This window comes from Pseudopipra pipra, chromosome 3 (assembly GCF_036250125.1).
Source record: "Pseudopipra pipra isolate bDixPip1 chromosome 3, bDixPip1.hap1, whole genome shotgun sequence".
Taxonomy (NCBI): domain Eukaryota; kingdom Metazoa; phylum Chordata; class Aves; order Passeriformes; family Pipridae; genus Pseudopipra; species Pseudopipra pipra.
The window spans coordinates 44,874,018-44,894,751 of record NC_087551.1 but is presented as its reverse complement, the minus strand read 5'-3'; the positions used below and the strand labels follow the sequence as shown (position 1 = coordinate 44,894,751).

At 38.6% G+C, this 20,734-nt stretch overlaps 1 protein-coding gene across 3 annotated transcripts in view; it reads right to left on the bottom strand.

Moving 5' to 3' along the window:
• Positions 1-20,734, bottom strand: part of RPS6KA2 (ribosomal protein S6 kinase A2) — a 284,874-nt gene that overhangs the window by 247,027 nt on the left and 17,113 nt on the right. Inside the window, exon 1 of one of the 3 annotated variants that reach the window (XM_064648959.1) lies at positions 7,844-8,296. The exons of 1 other annotated variant lie outside the window; for it this stretch is intronic. In XM_064648959.1, coding sequence (XP_064505029.1) covers positions 7,844-7,891 — 48 coding nt within the window. In that variant the 5' untranslated portion in view covers positions 7,892-8,296. Of the gene's footprint in view, positions 1-7,843; positions 8,297-20,734 lie in introns of those variants that run through there. One more of the 3 variants, XM_064648960.1, reaches the window with a different exon arrangement.

Below are 20,734 nucleotides of genomic sequence, written 5' to 3'. Positions count from 1 at the left end.
AAAGGAAAAAAAGTACATTACTAACTGCTCTTCAAGACAGCTGCAAAGAAAATGGTGGTTCTGGAAAGAAATTAGCTTGCTCACACAAGGTATTCATAATTGTTTCTAAAGCTGATGATTCATTTTCCCCTCTAAAACACACCATGAGCTTTGCAGTTCAACAAAGGTTAAATAACCTGAATGACAACAGTGCACAAAGCATTTACACGTAGGTTTCCTGACACACATTTCCATGAAGGGAAAAGTACTTGTTTAGAGCTACTGAGCATCAAGCCTTTCGCGAGAATGTTCTGATTTTCAGAGTGAGAAACTAATATTTATCATCACAAGCTCTAGTTAAAAGAAAGCATACTCGGTGTGCAGAAAATAAGAACTGACTAATGCCAACATGACGAACAGAGTGCTGCCAGAACTTATGAAGACGTGCACTCCCCTGAATGCATGAGAACATCTAGGCAAAAAAAAAAATGTCCCAAGAAAAATCACTCAATGGACCAGAAAGCTAAAAACCCTAAAAAAAAAATCTCTTTCTGCCTCAGACTTCTCTGCCAGGGCTGTAGATTTCTCAGTCATTTGACCATGACTTTTCTACTAAGTTTCCAAGCTGTAATACATTTTGCTTTTTTGAGAGGAAGTACAAATGTAGTATACACATTGAGCTTACATAACAGGCTACAAAAAAAAATAAAATTAAGTGCAGGATAAATGGGAGAGAAATGTATAAGAAAACAAGGGGAAGAGAAAGGTATGATATACCATACATGTCCACCTGAATTTTAACTTCTGACTGCACTTTCAAGAAATTGCTGTTCAGTACAAAAATCTGCAAAATACTAGAAAGCCTTATCTAAGAGAACCTGTACGTTTTCTGCACACTCAGCACCAGGCCCTCAGGCAGTAGTTATAGCAACTAGTCTTCAAGGATCTTACTGTAGTTCTGTGCTCCAGGGAAGATGTCACCCATGTGCCAGAAAGACTTGGGGAGAACAATTCATATTATTCTGATACACATCCACATAAGACAAAGGTTAGTGCATGTAAGTGACAGTACACATAATTGTCTTCTGTTGGGTTTTTTTTGTTTGATCTTACAGTGGTTAAGGTTGTCAGGTAGTGGTCAGGTAGTCTTCCTCTTTATCTACCAATTGTTTAAACAAGATAACAAATTACAAGACATATTTAATAGACATACTAGGTTAGCAATAGCAAGGAAATTCACATCAATTTTACAAAGGTTAATGTCAAAATCTCCATTCTGTTCTTCAGCCTCTATCAGTGCTTCTTGCCATCTTGGAGCCCCTGCCAGCTTCCTCTGGCAGACTCCATTCCACAGCCTTCCCAGTCCTACAAAAATGAGAGTTTGTTGGTGAAACATAAGTTGCAGGAGACAGATCGAGCAGTCCTTTTCCTCAGCCAGGGAGGCAAAAGCACTGTCCACTGAGAGCACACCCACATCCCCATACAGTGAGATCCTACTCTCCCCAGAAGAGAGCACTCCCAGGAAGGCAATGGTGTGTCATGGCTAGGGGAGATGCCCAGCAGAGCAGAGCAAGGCAGACAACAGGCTGGCAGCACAGCCCAAGCTGTGCTGCAAGTAAGGAACACAGAAGAGTTGTGGCAGGCTGGAAACAGGGATCACTTGGTAGCATTTAGCAGCTTTAGGCTGTTTCCTTGGCCAAAACTGTACAACTTTTCTCAAAGCAGTACCAAGGTCTGTCTCAAGCTAGATCAAAAGCTTATTGAAGTGTTAAGACAGTATTAGGCTCCGTATAAGCAATTTTATAGCAGGTCAACAGGTACACCTAGGAGATAGAAATTTGCTGGCATTTCCACAGGTCCTCCTGCATCACTGTCAGGTTTTGGGTGGGTTTTATTTGTTTGCTTGTTTTACTTGTTTTTCTATTTGTTTGGGTTTTTTTAATTAGGGGGCAGAAGAAAGCCTGCTAGTAAGGAATCGTAGGTCAGCCCCATTCAACCTTTGGACTCAGAAAATACATCAGATATTTTACTGCCTTGACTCATATCAGAAATTCACGGAGTTTTTCATATTACATATCAATCTGTTGCACATAACTACTGCTATTCCCTCCAAACCCCTCATTAGGGTCACTGCCTAAAAGCAACCTATTTTTCCTCTACTTCAAGCACAGAAATAAAAAGTTTCTTGTCCGTATGCTTCCCTGCTCTTTCTAGGCCTTAAAACAATTGCTATATTACGCGTGGCTAATGACAAGCCGACACAACTCCACCCAAGTTGCACTCATGCACATTCAGTACATACAAATTCTCAAACTGGGCTTGATTTTCATTTGCTATCCAGTTACACAACCCATGGACAGCAGTAGTTGTCCCACTGCTAAGTGGTGTGTTTAAGAAGACATTTTTGAGTCGTGCTCACAGAATTGGGCATGGCCTTGCTCAAGTCACTCAACTTGGGGGGGGAGGATGGAGTGAAGATGGTGCTGAAGAACTGAATTGCATTCTCACTCAAGGTTGAGGCTCTTGCACCACCTCTTGAATTTACCAACACATTCCCATCATAGAATTATGCTTCAGTTGCTTCTATTTCTACCAAATCAAGTCTATTTAGACTGGAGTTTTCCATGCCAGAAGACTGCCTCAGGCTCAATTCTTTTGCAAACTTTCAAGTTTGACTAGTTCAGCTATTTCTGAGAATAAGGTGAGAAGAAAAATACATAATGTTGCTCAGCTCTGAAGCAAACCTTTTCTCACTTCCCTCAACTAAAGCATTCCTTTGCAACACTGACACCAATATAAAGGGCAGAAATATGTACAGGTCTTGTTGCATGAGAAAAGAATAAAATAGAAGTGTAAAGATTAGTTTCTATTGTAATTTTGAAAGCGAGCATCAAGCAATTTAAATTCAGGAGTATTTTATATTCAATCTTAATATTCCTTCTATATAGGGATACAGCTCTTTGGTTGTAACATGCAAAAGCATTGTGCAGTGTTTTATACACAACTGAAAGGCAGTATAAACATACTATGTCTTTACATTAGTTCTACATTTGTATATATACTATGATACACAACTATAGCCACACTAAACTCAGAATTTTCTTGCTTTCCTTTTAAAACTATTTGCCTTGACTTGAATATTGACTTGACTATTTGCCTTGACTTGCCTTTTTTGTGAGCAGTCTGCTTTGTTCTGTGTTGACACCAAAAACCAAACATGATACTTAAACTACAAGTACTACACATCCAAAAGCATACTTGTCTTATTAATGTCTTGGAAACTTTAGGAAACCAGTATGCTTTAGAAAGCTCTCCCTGCAATCTTTCAAAATAAACTACCAGCAAAACACACAGCTGCATCTTCTGCCACTCAGTGCAGTAACAACATGGCAGCCAAAAAGCTCCAAGCGCCTTAATTACTGCCAGTGTCACAGAGACAAGTCCAAGACTTGTCTTCTGAAGGTGCAGTACGCAAGTTTTTAAATGACCAGGAATGTCACCTCTCACCAAGAGTGAGAGGAGGAGACTGCTCCTGCTTCCAACTTTTCCTTTAAAGCCCAACCAGAAATCACATCCGTTTTTTTTCTTTTCTCTCTCCAGAAAACAGCTGCTCCAAGTGTTAGTTTGACAGTCATTTCTCTCTATGCAATTACTTGCTTGAAGTGATCAGAGCTAAACATTATCTGTTCTGAGGCTGGCTCCAGCTAACAACTGAGGCAACCTATACCTTCTCTGGACTAGATATAGGAAAAACCCTACACACACACACACATGCAAACACACCGCTATTAGTTGTTTATTTAGAAAACAAAGCATAAGAGAAACCCCACATACTTATTTGAAAGAGCTCCCCAAATTATTTCTCTTGCCTTTCACACTCTCCGACACATTTGCTAAGAACTATCCCCATCTTTCTCTAAAATTGTCCCACTCACGGCAGAAGCAGACTATTTGCCAGATTAGGCACCTTAACACAGAGGCCCTGCAACAGTCACATAGTAATATGCAAATTAGTTAAAGACCACTAAAATTCCCCATGCTTCCAAGAGCTGACCCTGTACTGACCACTGTCATCATAAAGGACAGGAACTGTGACACTGAATATTATAGGAACAGGAGGGAGATTATTTGAAAATCTTTCCATTATAAAGGGTTCAAGCCCCCCACCCAAACTGAACTGGCAGCATCACCAAAGATAGAGCAGTCCCTGAACTCAAGCTGGCTAGGTGCTTGAGAACACAACGGACAAGCATGCATATGACAAGCACGCAGTTTTATAGACATGTGCATGAAATGCATTGTTTCAAAAAAATATGAACGAACACCGTAAACATCATGAAGATCACAAAATACCTTGCTGATGTGTATGACTCTCCCATGTGCAAATGTACAGAAAGACATCTAAGAGGTCCACACTGTCAGATTCCTTTGGTGGTAGGTATCTTTTCATTCTGCTCCCCTTTGCATCAGTGACTCAGTCACATATTCCTTCAGGACAGAAACTTCTATTGGTGGCAATGGTGAAAAGGCACAGACATTTATCACAAGCTACCACAGAGCAATATTCTGCCAATACTGCAGTCATTACCAAATTGTTTTTCACAATACTGAAAAAAATTAAAGATCCTCCCTTTTAATGCTACAAAGAACATATGCATTTCCATAAATCATACAAACAGCATTTACAGCACCAGATCCTTGTAAAGGAGTGCATCAGCTGAAGTCTTAATTGTTTTGCTTTAAGTGCTTTTGTCTTATTGGGAGAGATTATATCTTGCTCAAACAGTGAAACTTTAAATTACCTATTTTTAATAAAATCTATTTTTCTCTGCCAGAATTCCATTCAAATCAAAATGTTTTCCACTTGCTTTTTATTTTCATGCTGACTCAATTACTGAATTGTAGTTTACTACAAGCAATTATTTTCAGATCCATTTCTTAAATCAAACAGCTTATGTGATATTCTATTTTCCATGCATAATAATTTTGTAAAGCATACTATTTCAGTGTTATAGCACTACACGAAGAACACCTCTCTCCTTTACATGATTGTTTCAGACAAAGCTTTTAGAAGAAACTGAGTAGCACAGATAAATTTACATGGAAGGACACTCACATGCTAAGCAGCTGTCCTTTGTTTTGGAAGGACAACAGTCCTTTCAAGGTTCAGTAGGCAACACAGTTTTAAATATACTCTTACCAGGTAATTTTTGCTGGTCCTGAAAAAAAGTTCTTTTAGGAACCACTGTGTACTTCTGGGAACTTGAAACACAACATGTCAGTCATGTTTTCAATACAGCCATTAAAGGTTCAACTCTGAAACCACCCCTCACACATACAAAAAGAATCATTCGCTTGTCTACGAGCTGCTGGTGCCTACACAAATAGCAAGCCAAGTAACATCTGATAAGGTGTTCACCTGCTGCTTTAGTACATAATATTGAAAAGGAAGCTCTGAAGGAGATATTTACTGCAATAATCAAATTTGATGTAATTCTTCAGCAGATACTCTTTCACCAGAAAATACAGGGCCATGCTAAGGTCTAATCTACTTATTTTAAAACACTTGTCAATTTGGAGCATTCTTCCCTATGCAAAATTACAAGCATGTTCCTTTAACTACTTAATTGCACCAACACCTAAAAAATAATCACACAGGCTAGCCATCAGATAGACCACCGTAAAGTTATATTCACAAAAGCAAGAAGGTACCTATGGGTCCTTCTCAAAACTTGCTTCAAAAAGATAATGCTGTGACAGCAGCCACATAAAGGAAGAAATCATTAACTCCATATTTATCACAGCAAAACCCCTCAGAAAGTATCTATTAGTTCTTCCTAGCCACCCCTCAAAGACACAGTTCATCTAATTCACCTTCCAACTACTGGAGATTACTTTCATTTTTTTTAACCACAACACTGCCTGCTCTCATGCAACAGTCATTTGAGAGGAAGAAAAAAATTCTCAACACTAACTAGCAATCTATGATGACATATGCTACTAATTCCTGCGACTCAAATCAGAGTCAAGTTTCTGTCCTAATACGTTCATGCACTCACTCAAGTCTGAAGTATGCATATGTAGTATAGGGCAGGATCCAGCTACTTGTTTCACAGTGCCTCCCTTTCCTAGCATCCAGAAAAAGGCCTCTACAAACTAACCTGTAAGCAAGCTTAAAAGGGTTACAGATGTTTTCCCCAATTTTGTTTTACACATTACCACAAGTAAGAACATGGTTTGTTGAAAATACTCCATCCACCTCCAGAGAAATAACAGGAACCATCAACACAGGCGAGGACATGAATGATATTTGATATCTCTGTTGTTTGGCACCACACAGACACATCTTTTTGAGAGAACAGGTTCCTATGGGACTTCCAAGACTACCAATGACGTACTGCTATTTTCATGATAACTTACGCTTAACACCACCTTGGTTGCACCCACCTTCACATCGTCACTTCAAACACTATTCAATTAAATAAATGTCCAACAACTACACTAAAATCAAATCCAGCATAATTCTTTTTTCTCTCGCACTTTAATCCATGTTAATCAATTGGGTGTTTTCAGTCCTATATTCAAGGGTATAACAGAAAATCCACAGTTGTTACTATATCCTAGTAAAATTATGACCATTTGATCAGATATTGCCAGCATTAAGGAATATATACACTAGCAAAAGGGAAAGTTCTTTTCAATCAACATAAGAAACCCTAAAATGACGGTTCAACAGCACAACTGTCATGTCAACATTTAAATACTGAAAATTTACTCCAGAGAGGTACAACCAACCATTGCAAATGCTCCAAAAATCAGTGAACTGTGCGCCAGATTCTAACTTGCACTGAAACCTAACTGCCTATTCTTTTACCCTTTTAAAACTATTTTAATTCGTATACAAACCAAGTCAAATATTTTATTTTGAAACAGCATAGTGCTGATATCAGTATGAAATCTCATATGTGAAATTATACAGCACAGTGAAAATGCAAAATTCCAATTGACTACAACTGCAAATGCCTTGCATGAAAATTGAGATACTCTATAGAATAAACAGACTGCACTTCTGCACTAATAAACTGTGTGTGTGAGTAGCCAAGATGAGAAGGAGGGGGAGAAGGGGGGAAAGAAAAACAACACTGTATGTTTTCATAATGTATGGGATAAATTTTTATATATTACCAAAACAGGATCCACAGATTATGCAGATATTAAAGAATGCTATTTCAGATAGCTAATTACCACAGCACTCAATACTTAGCCAGGTATAGTGCTTCACAGAAACATATGATCTAGGGGTAGTTTTAAACCCAGTTTAAACTCAGGCAGTTTTAAACAGAGTTCTACCTGAAAGTATACTATGTTTTCTATTAGATGTCTCCATATCTCTAGTGAGTTGTGTGGGTATATTTGAAAACAGAGTACAAAATATACAGCCCACATGTAACATATACACATATCTTTTAATACCAACTTTTTTTTTAAATGAGCATCAGTCAGTCAATGAGCAGCATTCTCTCTCATACACTGCAAAAACTTAGCACTAAATTGCTTGACAGATTTGGAATATACAGTGCCACTGAGTCACGGAGCAATGTTAAAAGGCAGCATGACACAAGAGGGTGACAGAACCTGTAAACTGTATCTGTGATCAAACTAACCCCTCTAGCATGCTGCTCAAGTCTGCTGGATTTTCATTGTGTCCCAGACCACAAGCCAAAAACAATATTACGTTGAGAGAACAGTTCGAGCCATCTCAGTGCAAAGAAATCACAAGGCTAACAGCACAAAAACAACGCAGTTGTCAAACTTGGTCATCAATCTAACTAAAGCAAGCAAGCAAAAAAAAAAAGTATTTTACCTTTTTAAGGAAAAATTTCTGCAATTTCTTGTGAGGCAGCTTTATCATCTTTTTTTCAGCATTCAGGATACAAGTCAGGTGTTGCAAGTAGTTGAGCCATTCTGCAGGGGCTTGACACCTTTTGCCTTCTCTATTAACTCGCTGCAGCCAGCTTAGCTCAATGCGTCACCAGACACCAGCCCAGCCCCGCAACAGATTAAAAGGCAAGAGCTAGGCTGGATCTCATCTTTGACTCAAATGAGGAAGCTGTAATACAGACACTCCAGCTCCAGCCAAAGCCTTCAGCTGTGTTGTCAGCACAAGGAGGAAGATAACAGGTCTGCATTGCTCCCTAAAAATAACCCCTTCAAAGTTAAAAAAGGTGCTTATACAGGGGCAAGAATTTACAGGAGAATGAAAGAGGCACTGAGACGCTCAGTATCTCACTGATCCTTTCAAACCCTGTGCTACAGAAGAAACTCACTCAACGTCCAGGACTCTGAACACTACCCAGCACCGCCTGCTGAGCGCAGCCTGTCACTGCGCACCTTTAATTAAGCACATTGTATGCGATTCAGCCAAGCGCAGGAAAGAGCCTGTCACTTATGTTCTCTTTATATCATTTGGAGACTTATTTCCTCTGAATAGTTTTCAGAAAAAACTCTACACAGAAAGAGATTGCACACAAAGATGTTATATACAGATACACATGGAGGTATTCATAGAGCATGCCAATGCTGAGTTTGATTCAATGCCATAGGAACCAGTGATCATGGGCATTGCTGCCTTCCCTTTGAGAATCTCCAACTAAAGCTCAGCTCCAGATTTGGAAGGACAGCAGCACACCAGTGATGTTGTATCTCCTGGGCCACTGGTGTCCTTGAACAGCAAGTGCAGTAGGACAATTCCCAAATCTTCATTCGCGAAGCCTAGCCATGAGATGAGTAGGACAATCTGATATGAAACACTCTGTTCACTCCCAAAATAATGCCAATGGGATAATCCCTATGTTTAAGAATGGAACACACGTTGAAACAGCTACTTTAATCAGTTTAAAATTATTTCATGATCAACCTACCTCCCTAATAGTACTATGATTCCTGAAGAGTCAGTGTGCTTATAAGGATACACAGAAATGTGTTACAAGAAGAATTTTTTCCAAACAGTCTTCAGTTGTTCCCAAATCTCCATCTCCAGTTCTTATACTATAAATATTATTTCACACAAGTTGCAGATATCTAATCTGATACATCTCTACCTGCATCGTGTTTCTTCCATTTGCATCATTTCCTTACCACAAGCCTCTGCCCTCTTGCTGTCCCATTCTCCAGGAGCCTAAGTACCACAAACACTACCAAACATTGCTGCAAATTTGCACCCCTACAGAGGCACATGTGCTTAACCTCCAGGAAGTGGCAAGGTCTAAGTCAAGCCAAGGAAACAGGAGGTTCAGAGAACTCAGAACACACTTAGATGCAGAGGTTTGAATTTAAGGGAGGGCCAAACATGACAGGCAAGTGACAGCTGCAGTAAAATGCACAATCAAACTGAGAACTAGTGCCACTATGCACCATTGAGAAAGTCCAAGTCCAACTGAAGAGGCACACTGAAAATGCTACAGAAGTGCAAGGTATGTCAAAATATTGATCAGGAGAAAAATACAGACCCAGGACAGCCGCTGAGATAAACCAACAGCTGAATGTAAGCAGTTGACCCGTTAAAAGCATTTAGAAGATTATTCTAGCCACCAGGTGTTCAGACTGATGGGAGAGAATTACAGACTAGTTTTCTGAGAAGCATCCTGCACCAGGAGGATATCTATCAAAACACCACCAAAAAGATGATTCCAAGTCCCATTTCAAGAAAAGGTTCCGAAACTGGCAACTGGGGAACACAAGCAGTGCGACAGGGGCTAATTCTTTGGTGTGTTACACACTTGAAACCTTTAGGTTCCATTTTGATAAAAGCTAAAAAGAACATTTCTTAGGAAGATCTCATTGTATATTCTGTAAGGTGCAGAAAATCCAAAGATACCTGTAAAAACAGGATGGTGAAATCATCTTAAAACCCACCTGGATGCGTGTAGCAGAAACATAAATTGAAACCCCTAGTATCTTTCTCAATAGTTTCTGCTAAAAAAGGGCAAGCTTAGTTTTGGAATTTGGAGCTTCTCAAGCCATACAGTTTAAAAAAACCTTTCAATTTCAGTGTATGCATTACCAAGCAGCATATTACTTTTAGAACTAACAATTCTTACTCCAGGATCTGCATCATTTCTTGGTATCTGAACTTCTGCCTAGGAGATTTCCAGAGTCAAACAGCATTAACTTAGAATTTCATTTTTCATACTGTAATTATTTGGCTGCATTTTTATTTCTGCACTCACATCCACAAAAGCTGCAAGGTTTTCCTCTACATAAGCAAATTAAAATACTTTGAAGAGATCTTAAAAAATTTAAAAGACTTCCTTCCTTTGAGATAACACATAATCATCCCAGACTCTATATTCATCTAATTCTTTAAAGTGTAGCTCAATCTAAACAATTAGATTTAGGCTGAAAGTACCATAAAGACACTTCTACACCTTTTAATATATAACCAGGTTTTGGAAGACAGCTGCACTACAGTAAAGGTAAAAGGTAGACTTTCAGCTATAATTCTGAATTCCTGCAGTTTTGTTGATTTGGTTTTATTTTAATCAAGAAAAACACTGAGGATTAAAGACGTACTTGGCATTATTTTTAGGTATTTATGTGTGTCTGAATATATTCTGAATTCTGTCATGGTTACTATGGTAGATAATTGCTTTTTGTTAAATGTGACAGTGAACAGACCTAACACAGTCTCTGCTTATTCACAATCTTTTCAGCTAAATGCAACATCTAACAAACAAACAAGTCCTCCAAAAATCATGTGCATAACACGTTTACTTCCAGACATGGCTATCTGCCCTTTTCAAACCTGTGCACTGTTATATGCTACAGGCTTTGCTTAAGCAATTTAAATGAAAGATGCATCATTCATTGATGAATGCCTACCTCATCTTTCTGATCTAACCAACAGAAGGAACCACATTTTCTTAACTATTTAATTTTATTATTTTTATTTTTGTTTATGAACTACACAGTTCTTAGCAGGCCTGTTCCCATCTAACACTAACTCTAATGGGAAAGATGGCATTAGCCTCCCAAGAGAAGCCAGCCATAAGCAAATTCTGCAAGACTGAAGGAATAAAGCATCCTGTGCCTATATTTAGTTCTGCATATATAGCATTTATACAGTATCTTATATTAAAGAAAAATATAGCTCAGATTTTTCTTTCAATATAGTGTTACTCTTCACTGGAACCAATATTAAAGAGTTCCATACAAAGGTGGGTGGTATTACAGATATCCTTTTCTACACCTATTTAAGTTACCTTGCTACTTTTCTTAGTAATGCAGATTTGAAAAGATAAAACACCTTCTTGCTTTAACTCACACAGGTAAAAAGGCAAAAATAACATTAAACTATTTTATCAGCAATTCTAACCAAACGTTAGTCCCTCTAACCGACAGGTTTCCATTTTACCTCCTGTTTTGATTTACATATACACAATCTTACAATATACCAGGAGAATTGCTTAATACAAGCCAGTTTCTTCCTGGTTATCTGACCCCTTGCAAAAGTTGGTCAATAAATCCGTAAATATTGGATCAAATCCAGCTGTACTCGTCTGTGCTTAAAAATGAGACTCTAAAAAAATTTCTCAGTATGAATCGGGACACCCTAAAGATTAAGTGTTTAAGATCAGCAGCTTCTAACACAACTTCCAGTAACCCTAATGCTGCACATCTATACTGGGAACATACCTTCTGGCCCTGATTATCAGAGGGAAGGTCCACCAGCTCTGCTGTCTGTTACAAGGTTCCCGTGCAATGTGCAGAAGCCCAGTTCCTGACACAAGGCCTCTTGAACAAGGAGAATTTTCCACTAAGTCTGGCCACTGGACTGAGCCATGACAGCAGCAACAAAAACTACTGCTTTAGGACTCAAATACCATTTCTTGCAACCCTATCAGCAAACCCAGAGCAAGGGCAGCACGGCAGCTTCTGACACACATTTTGCCCTTTGCATCCAAAAGTCTTTGCTCGTGGTGCTATTGATCTGCATACTCAAGAACCAAAAATGATGGTTTTGTCAAGTTTTGCCTCTAAATCATTTGAGGTTGTTACACAGAGCACTGAATTCTTTCCTTTATGATGCTGAAAGGATTACTCCAAACAGCTGGCTATTGCAAATCTGTTTAAGCTCTCTGGGGCTACACAGCAAAGAACTGAGACTGCTCTCTTAGAGATCATTCATAACTTAGATCATGAAAATTCCAATATGAGCTGTTTTCAGGCCCTTTTTTCAAACACGTAGCTAAAAAAACACTAAGCACATTTTATCAGGAAGTTTGGATTGCAGAAAAATTTCTTTCTTTCCCCTCCCACTCCTCAAAAGCCCAGAGGCATGATTCTATCATCTTTTTCTCTTCTGTCCTCGTGTACCAACTCCAGCGCCTGAAGAGCCACTTTGAGGGATAAACAAGGAAGCAGACCACAGGCGATGCTGTTTTCTGGATAATACTGAATACACGGTAGCAAGTCAAAAGCATTGATCTTGGAAAACAGAACTCTACTCCCTTTCCAAAATAATTGATGCCAAAATCCACAGCAGTTTGGTCTTGGAAGTGTCCACTGCAGGCAGCAGCAATTGCATGTGACTTTCCCCTCTTGTTCCAATTAGCAAACATCACTGCCTGGCAGATCCTGCTCAAGCTTTTAAAACAAATTCTCACATAAACCACTCTCCCCCTACACCTTCCCAAACACCCAACAGAAAGGCAGTTTCCTGAGGGACTGATACCAAGGACTACTGAATAGAAGCAAGGAAATAGGTTTCTCCACAGAACCTGCTTTGCCTCTGTAAGTGTAGATACCTTTTCTGGAAGATTTATAGAGAGGAGGTTAGAGCTTGTTTCGCTTAAGAACGCTCTCCTACCTAAGAAGAACCTTTCTCAAAGATAGTTGGATGGTTTTTTCCCTCCTGCATTCCAGAGGAAGCTTTCAGGCTCTCTCTCTGGTAGGAGGAGAGATAAACCCTCACAGATGTTATGGGCCTCTGCATTTGGGGGAGGGGGTCATGCACAAGGGCAGGCAGCGACGATGAAAGCCAAGGAAGATCGGAGGGGCGTGCCTTTCTTAGGCCCAGTGTTCAAGCACTGTTAGGAATTTTCCCTTGTAAGGCTAGTGTTCTCAACTTTGGAATAAATTTTCCTGAAATCCTTTCACTGCCTGGCATTTCCTTGGTACCTGTGTGTAATCTTACTTCACGGTCCCCCTGCTACCCTAAGAACCCGAGTTACCCTTTGAGATGCTCTCAACAAAGAAATGACTGCATCACCTTTATACCAGAAACAAAACAAAACTAAGTCCTCTGCAATTAAAAACAGAAAAAAGAAACAGTGCTGCATCACAGCTGGAAAAGTTCTAGGTGTAGAAGTAAGAGAATGGGAAAGGAAAACAACTTTTTAAGAAGAGAAGTCTATTTTATTTCTTGAAACTTAGTATATCATAAAGCTTAAGGAATCTTACAGATGACGTTTTTAAGGAATTCATTTCAAGTTCTGCTGTGAATTTGGACACTGTGGTCAAGGTTTGATCAAGACTTTTCTCTATTATACTTTTTTGAGGGTAAAACAGCCCCATGGAGTTTCCCTAAATCTATATTATAAATGCAAGCCACCTTCAAGTTAATTTCTATTTACAAGCCTTTTTAAGCAACATCAGTACACAGCAGCTATAAAAGAAGGTGTTTAGCTTAGTCATTTGCAAATCTTTCCAACAGTCAAAAGATTTTTTTAGAGATATTTCACGCAGACTCATAATAATCCATACTCTTCCCCCCCCCCCCCCCCCGTACAAAAATCAGGTTATCCTCAAAAGGTACATTATGATTCATGGCCTTGCTGAGATTTTGGTCCTCCTTTAAATAAGCTGAAGTTATTCAGAACTCTATACTGTGCATACTGGATACAAAACTCACATTAGTTAAGATATGAGATAACCCTACTTTATTTCTAGTATAGTCAATGCCTACACTCAAGTTTGGAAGAAAACAAAGACAGGCTACTCTATGTACATGACAATGTAGGCAGTGGGGTTAAGGAACAGAGGGAAGGAAAATAACCAGGTCCATAAATCTTCCCTGTCCTTCTCCCAGTCTCCTTAAACTTCCTATATATACTACTAGAAACAACCCTTGCTGGAGGCAGAAGAGAATGGAAGGTATGAACAGAGCAACAGGACAACAAAAGGCTGCAGGCTATCAATTAGTCCTTAACACCATGCTTCTCTACATGCATGCATTGTTTACCTGATTACCAAAACCCACACACATGTTTGAAAATGATCATAAGGTGATTCCCAATCACATTTTACTCTTCACTTTGTACTGCACTGATCAGTGGAAATGAAGGAAATCACAAGTTCTGAGAGTATTCTCAGTATATTTTAATTGCTCTTATTTCATAAATGCCACTACATGCTCGGTAGTGATCAAATACCTCTACTGATGAGGTAAGGTTTGTAACACTGTACAACAGAGTTGAAATTACTTATATTTGGAAACCTAATCCAGTGCCCCAAATAAACACTGTTCTTATTAAAGAGCCCTTCAGTAGAATAGCCAGAAAGTCAGAGATTTGTCTCTCTAAATGAAGGTCTACACTTTCAAATATATCTAAGTCAAAGACATTTTATCAAAATGCATGACCATACAATAGCTCAGGAAGCTCTGACGTGATTTAGGCAGCACAGCACCAACAGACATGCTCTGACAGCTCAGTCTTGACAGCACACTAAAGTTTCGAATCAGGGCTACTTTGTAAAGGTCCAATACAAGTCATGGGACAACATTTCAGAGAAGGACCCTCAGGAAAGTCACTCATGGACAAGATTACATACCTAGAAAACTTGCAGTGTCTTTACGAACACAAGGCCACTGGAAAAAAAAAAAAAGCAAGACTGGTGCAGGAGGAGTAACTGAGCTCTAGCTCAGTTACTCAGCAACCTGTAATTGCATAGGGGTTCTATGTCTTGGGTTGGTTTTTCATGTCTTTATGGTAACTTAGATATATACTGGAAATATGACAATATTACTGGTCTACAAATTAACACTTCCAACAGATGTAGAAGGTCAGATTTTGAACACAGATTCGTAGCTTCTCCTGACATTTCCAATATGCAGAGTAAATACAAATGAATAATCTAGGTAGTTAAGTTAATATGAGAATGAAAAAGCTTTTATACCATATATTGTTCTTATTACAATAATCACTGTAAAGATTAATTCACGTTGAGAGTAATTCCTTAGCACAGTGAAGGAAGAAAGCCTATTGCCCAAAGGGAATGCCTCAGATTCAGACTGAGGTCTCAACATATATCTCAACACATATTTAGAGTGCTCTAACAAGTATGTCTCTTGGGCATCTTTTTTTTTTTTTTTTACATTTTAACTATTCTAAGTTTATAAAGTATCTAAAATCATACATTTCCAGAGTTGCAAAAATATTTATTAAATTGGTGACTCTTTATTGCTCACAGCTATAAAGGATATAGAAACAGAAGTAATACATGACTTAAGCCAGAGACTTTGGAGAAAAACAGAAAGTGCACAACTGGAAATAAGTCATATCTTTTCTTTAGGATAAAATACAAACTTAGTCTTATTTTCTTAATTTATTAGAATTCATTTGAATCTACCTGCCTTTTAATTTTACTTGTTAAGTCTTGCACATTTTAGACATACATATAAGGAAGAAAAAAGTTAAAAACTGCACCTTAAATTAGTTGATCTTCATTTCTCCACAGAAAAGCAAAACCACACAAATCAAAAGAACCATCTCTTGGTTTCTCCTTTAGTTAAAGAGGTTTAATATCTCCTCATATACATTTCTCTCCATTGCTATAATAGTTTTCCACCAACTCTTTGGTCTCAATAACCATATTTCTTATGCATTTTCAAAGGTGAAATTACTGTAACTGAACACAAGGCTCCAACTGAGAAAACTGAGCACAGTGGCATAGCTCTGCTGGTACAATCTATTCACTTTCTCCTGCATACGGTACTTCCTGCACACTCCACAAACAAAAGAAGGATTGATGCTCCAAAGTCTGTGTTCTGCACCTCCCACAGACACACAGTGGCACAATAGTTGACACAACAATGCCATACATGAGTACTGTTAGCATTTTGAAAGAGATTTCTAGAAATAGCTACACAACTGACTTTAAAAAAAAACCAACAAAACCAACTTTCTCTTCACTTTCAGTGCTTTTTCATCTCCTGATTAAAAGATGCTATTATTCTTTTATTGAGACATTATGTGGATGTACCAAAAACATGAATGCAGAATATAATGTTACAATGACAACATACAGGTTCTTTACTCATAGATTTAAAAAAAAATCCATCTTCCCATTATCTGTTATCATCTCATGTAAGGTAGTACAATTATATTCTCTGTTACAATTCCAGTAATTTCTGCAGTTGATCATAACCTACAGTAAAGCAAACCCTGCCAAATAAACCAAGTTACCTGAAAACAATGCGCTAGGGGATTAATGCTTGGAAAATGCCCAGCTTCTCACAGGAGTTCCATCTTTCAGGTGTGGCAGGGGATCTAGAATTTTAAAAGCAACAAGGCAGCAAAAACACTGTCAATACTGGATGATTCTAAAGTTATATTTGAAAAATACAGTTAAACCAAAAACGTCAGGAAAAGAGCAACAAAATAAGCCACAGCTTGATTTAGGTAACTACAAGATCTATTTAATTCAGGCCTAGCTAATGCAAAACTGTATTTTCACTGAACAACAAAATAAAATTAAAAAAAAAAATAGTAATCTTCTGCTAAATGTGATATATTTCCAGACAATAAATTTATACAGAATTTTGTGTTTGCCTTTCATAATTTCTTTATGGACAAGTACACAAAGAACTACCATTAAGACTTACCAAATTTGATCTGTAATGCAAGAGAGTAATTCAACAATTGCCTCTCAAATGCTTATCTGCAAAATTAAGAAGGAATGTAGAAACAGGATTTTGAAATGTACATCGATTAACAACAAACTTTCATTAAGTTTGGATAGAGGGAACAAGAGAACCATCTGTACATTGTGTAGTTAGCCAAGTTGTTGGATGCTTTACTCGCAGGATGATTAGCAGGAACTATCATAGTTCTGACTCATAAATGGTAAATTATGTGTTTGGGCTGAAGTCACTCAACTTCAACAAAACCAAATATAAGTTTCCAACAGCTCAATGAAAACAGCACCATTTAAAATTTCATGCCAGAACAGTGTAAGCAAGGGGGGTTAAAGGCAAAAAGACTGCATACCTTAATAGGCAATGATGAACTAGAGAAGGTTTGAGTCTTAAGTAACAGAAAACCCACACTGGAGACCTGTGCTTTTAGGCACTTGTGAAACCATTTCTGAACTGCACAGTCCCTCCGTTCACAGATGTAACAATTAATTTGATATGGAGAGTACTTAGAGCTGATTTGGGTTGAAAGACAAAAATTCTGGAAGAATCTTCATAATTTTGTGAGCTAACATTAGAAGAAAAAACTATGTTCATCTATTATAACAATTGCTGTCTCGCATTAGCCATGAACTTTCATCTGGTTCTGCCTATCTGAAGCCAAATAACTGGGGTTTGGCTAAAGCCTTTTTTCTGGAAAGGAATTCAGTTCTGACTTGAAAACTTCAAGAGAAGGACAAGCTCACTTCCCAGCTTCTAAAAACTCCCTTCCCACACTTCTAAAAATCTGCCAGCAGTTTCTAGCTTTGTTCTCAGCTACCAGGTCTGGGGAGGGGGTACAGGCTTCAGCTTCCAGTTACTGCTTCTCACAACAGCTCAGTGATTGCAGCATTTCCCTGTATCAGGCAAGTATGATTCACTCAAGTGCACACAGCACTGTCTGCTCAGCTCTTATTGTTAAAAAAAGTTTAAACTGGTATTCAAAGAAACAAAAAGAAAACTCCACACTAAAAATGACTGAAGACTTACTCAAATTCTCATATAATAATTCATTCTTAACTGATTAAAAACCCTTTCCCCAAACAAGACAGACCTCTACTGTTGGATAAAGTTACTGCAAGCTTAACAAGTTTACTTATTACCCCAGAATAATTCTATTGAGCTTGTTATAGGTTATAGATATGCACTGCAAATCAGGGCTCCTGCTGCAGCATAGTGGTAACTCCGAGGTGGCTTGTTGGCAGAGATGCACAAGATGAGGTGAGAAGTCCCTCCCCCCAAACCATTTCTTCCTAAGGGGCCCATCTCATGGACATGCTCGGAACCTCACAATAAGCAACTCTTTGTGGCACTGATGCTGCTCCTCAAAGTAAGGTGCTGTAGATCTAACAAACAGGAATTGCTGAAACTAAGAAAATTGAAAAATTAAGATGAACGCATATACCACAAATATCAAAATGCCTCATTGCAGCCCAGCTTTAGATTGACCTGAACTGAGCTCTATGACACTGAGACTACTATGTGTCAGCCAGTCTCACAGAACATCCCAAGTAATGAACCCTGTCAAAGTTAAACTGACAGCTGTACCCAGGTTACCTAGTGCCAGCCTCTTTGTCAGATCCCCATGCTGCATCACAGTTACTGTGGTCTGCAATATTGTGGTGACAATATTCCAACCACTGGAGTTGATATTTATTTGGTTAAGAAATAACCAGCACCCACCTTGCACCTTCCATTGAAATATCAGGCTATGATCTAAGAAACACAGAATTAATCCTTCCTCACTCTTCAAAGCAAGAGCAGGGGGAAAACAGACGTTAAAATCCTGATTCTTAAAATCATTTAGGTTGGAAGCAACCACTAGAGGTCACCTAGACCAATCACATGCCCAAAGAAGCCAGTCCAAAGTTAGGTTTGACTCACTCTGTAGCAGAACTGAGATAATTATGGGCTGGAGTATGTTTCAGGGCATGATTTGGAACAAAGGAGAGCTGTTTCTTTTAACACTTTGTTGGGGTATGGCTGTGCAAAGAATGAAGATAAAATCTTGCTACAATAAAGTAAGTAATTACAGCTAAGATACTTATTCTCTATGATGCAACTCAGTGCTACCATCTGCAACAGATTTACACTGCATACAGTTTGTTAGGGTATAACAATACAAGACATAAAGTAGTTTAAAACATAATTTTTTTTTATATACATCTGGAAATTTAACAATACCTTAAATTCAAGACTAGAAATACTTGGCTACCGTGGATAAGTTCCAACCTGGTTTTTGGATTCGTTTCAACTCTCTAAGACCCTTCAAGAGGATAAGAAACTCAAGAGTCACCGCTATTTAAGAGGCACAGTATTGCATTAGTCTCAGAAGCACAAGCATCATTTTCAATGCCAAAAGTATGACAGTAACATGATCGAGGCATGTTTCTACATTTCCACAATTCCTTCTGTACAAAATATGGTGAATGACTGTCTCCTATAATGCAGAAATGTGTCTTTCATGGACTAAAATCAGACGGCTGGGGAAGAAAGTTGTCACAAGTAACAAGGGACCACACTTTCCAGTTCCCATGGTTGTTCATTACAGCACCAGCTCTGCTAGCTGCTAGAATGATGAGCAAGGGAACAAGCGAGCTGTCAGACATCTAAACAGAAAACTTATAAATCAAAATCTTTGTGATATCCAAAGTTAAAAGTAAGTTTTACTGAGCTTTGAAGGAGCTTCATATGCCGCATGTTCAGTTCTACTGAGCCCGCACTAGGTGTCAGCCCTGCCCCGGTACAGCACGGTTCAGCTGGTACAGGCACACACAGGAAATATGTATTCCCAAAGCACTGCATTTTCCTCCTTGACTATTAAGGGTCACACTTGCATAGCACTTGGCGAACAAGAATAAAAACTGTTTCTGTCTCAGGGACAAAAATTAAGAAACGACGTGTTTTGTCTTTAAAGTGTGTTCTCTCTCAAAGCTGAGCAGGTCTTTTAACTAGATCAAAGGAAGGTTAAAACACAGGTCAACATAAAGCCGCAATAGGTGAAATCTGGTTTCCGTAGGGAAATAAGGTTATAGGTTTCTGTACGTATTTTTGGAGACATAGAACTTCCTAGAAAGAAAGGCAAGTTAAAGTTGCTCTGCAAGAAGCAGAACTAATAGAGACTGTTCCTCAACAGATCTATAACTATTGTTTCTATGACTTCTTTCCTCCTCTTGCCTTTTTGGAAAGGGATATAAAACATATTTCCTAGCCTGCTTATTGCATTGAATAGTAGATATTGACTTGTGGGCATGTACAGTTCTGCTTTTTAATCCCTTGGTAGGGTATTGCTTTGAGTCTCTCATCTTTGCTCATTTAACAACATTCACAAAATCTTTGAGAACAGAGATCTAAGTGCCTACTCCTCTTTCAAGCCTAACAGAAGTTGGCCATAGTATTGATACTACTGGAATATCCAATCAGTGTGATTGTACACATTGCTTCCCTAGGAACAGCCTAAAGATCTAAAAGAATCAATCAACCTTGACATTCTTCAGCAAGACTGCTACAAAATTGCTTCCTTACAGGTCATGCAATTTCAGAGTACTGCAGTTTTCAGTACAATCCTTTAAAATGAGAATTATCTTCATCCCCATGGCAACAGACTGCAGGCATGTCCACACCACAGTTAGGAGATGTGACTGCAGTTTATTTGCTAGCTTCAGTCTAGCCAGTTCAAGAAAATATAGCAATACATCCTAAGTAGTATGGGTTAGGGTCTTCAGACACTAAGCACACAGCTAAAGTTCGTGCTGTCGTCACATAGCTACTCCTGATACTGAACCTTTCTATCCCAGAGCT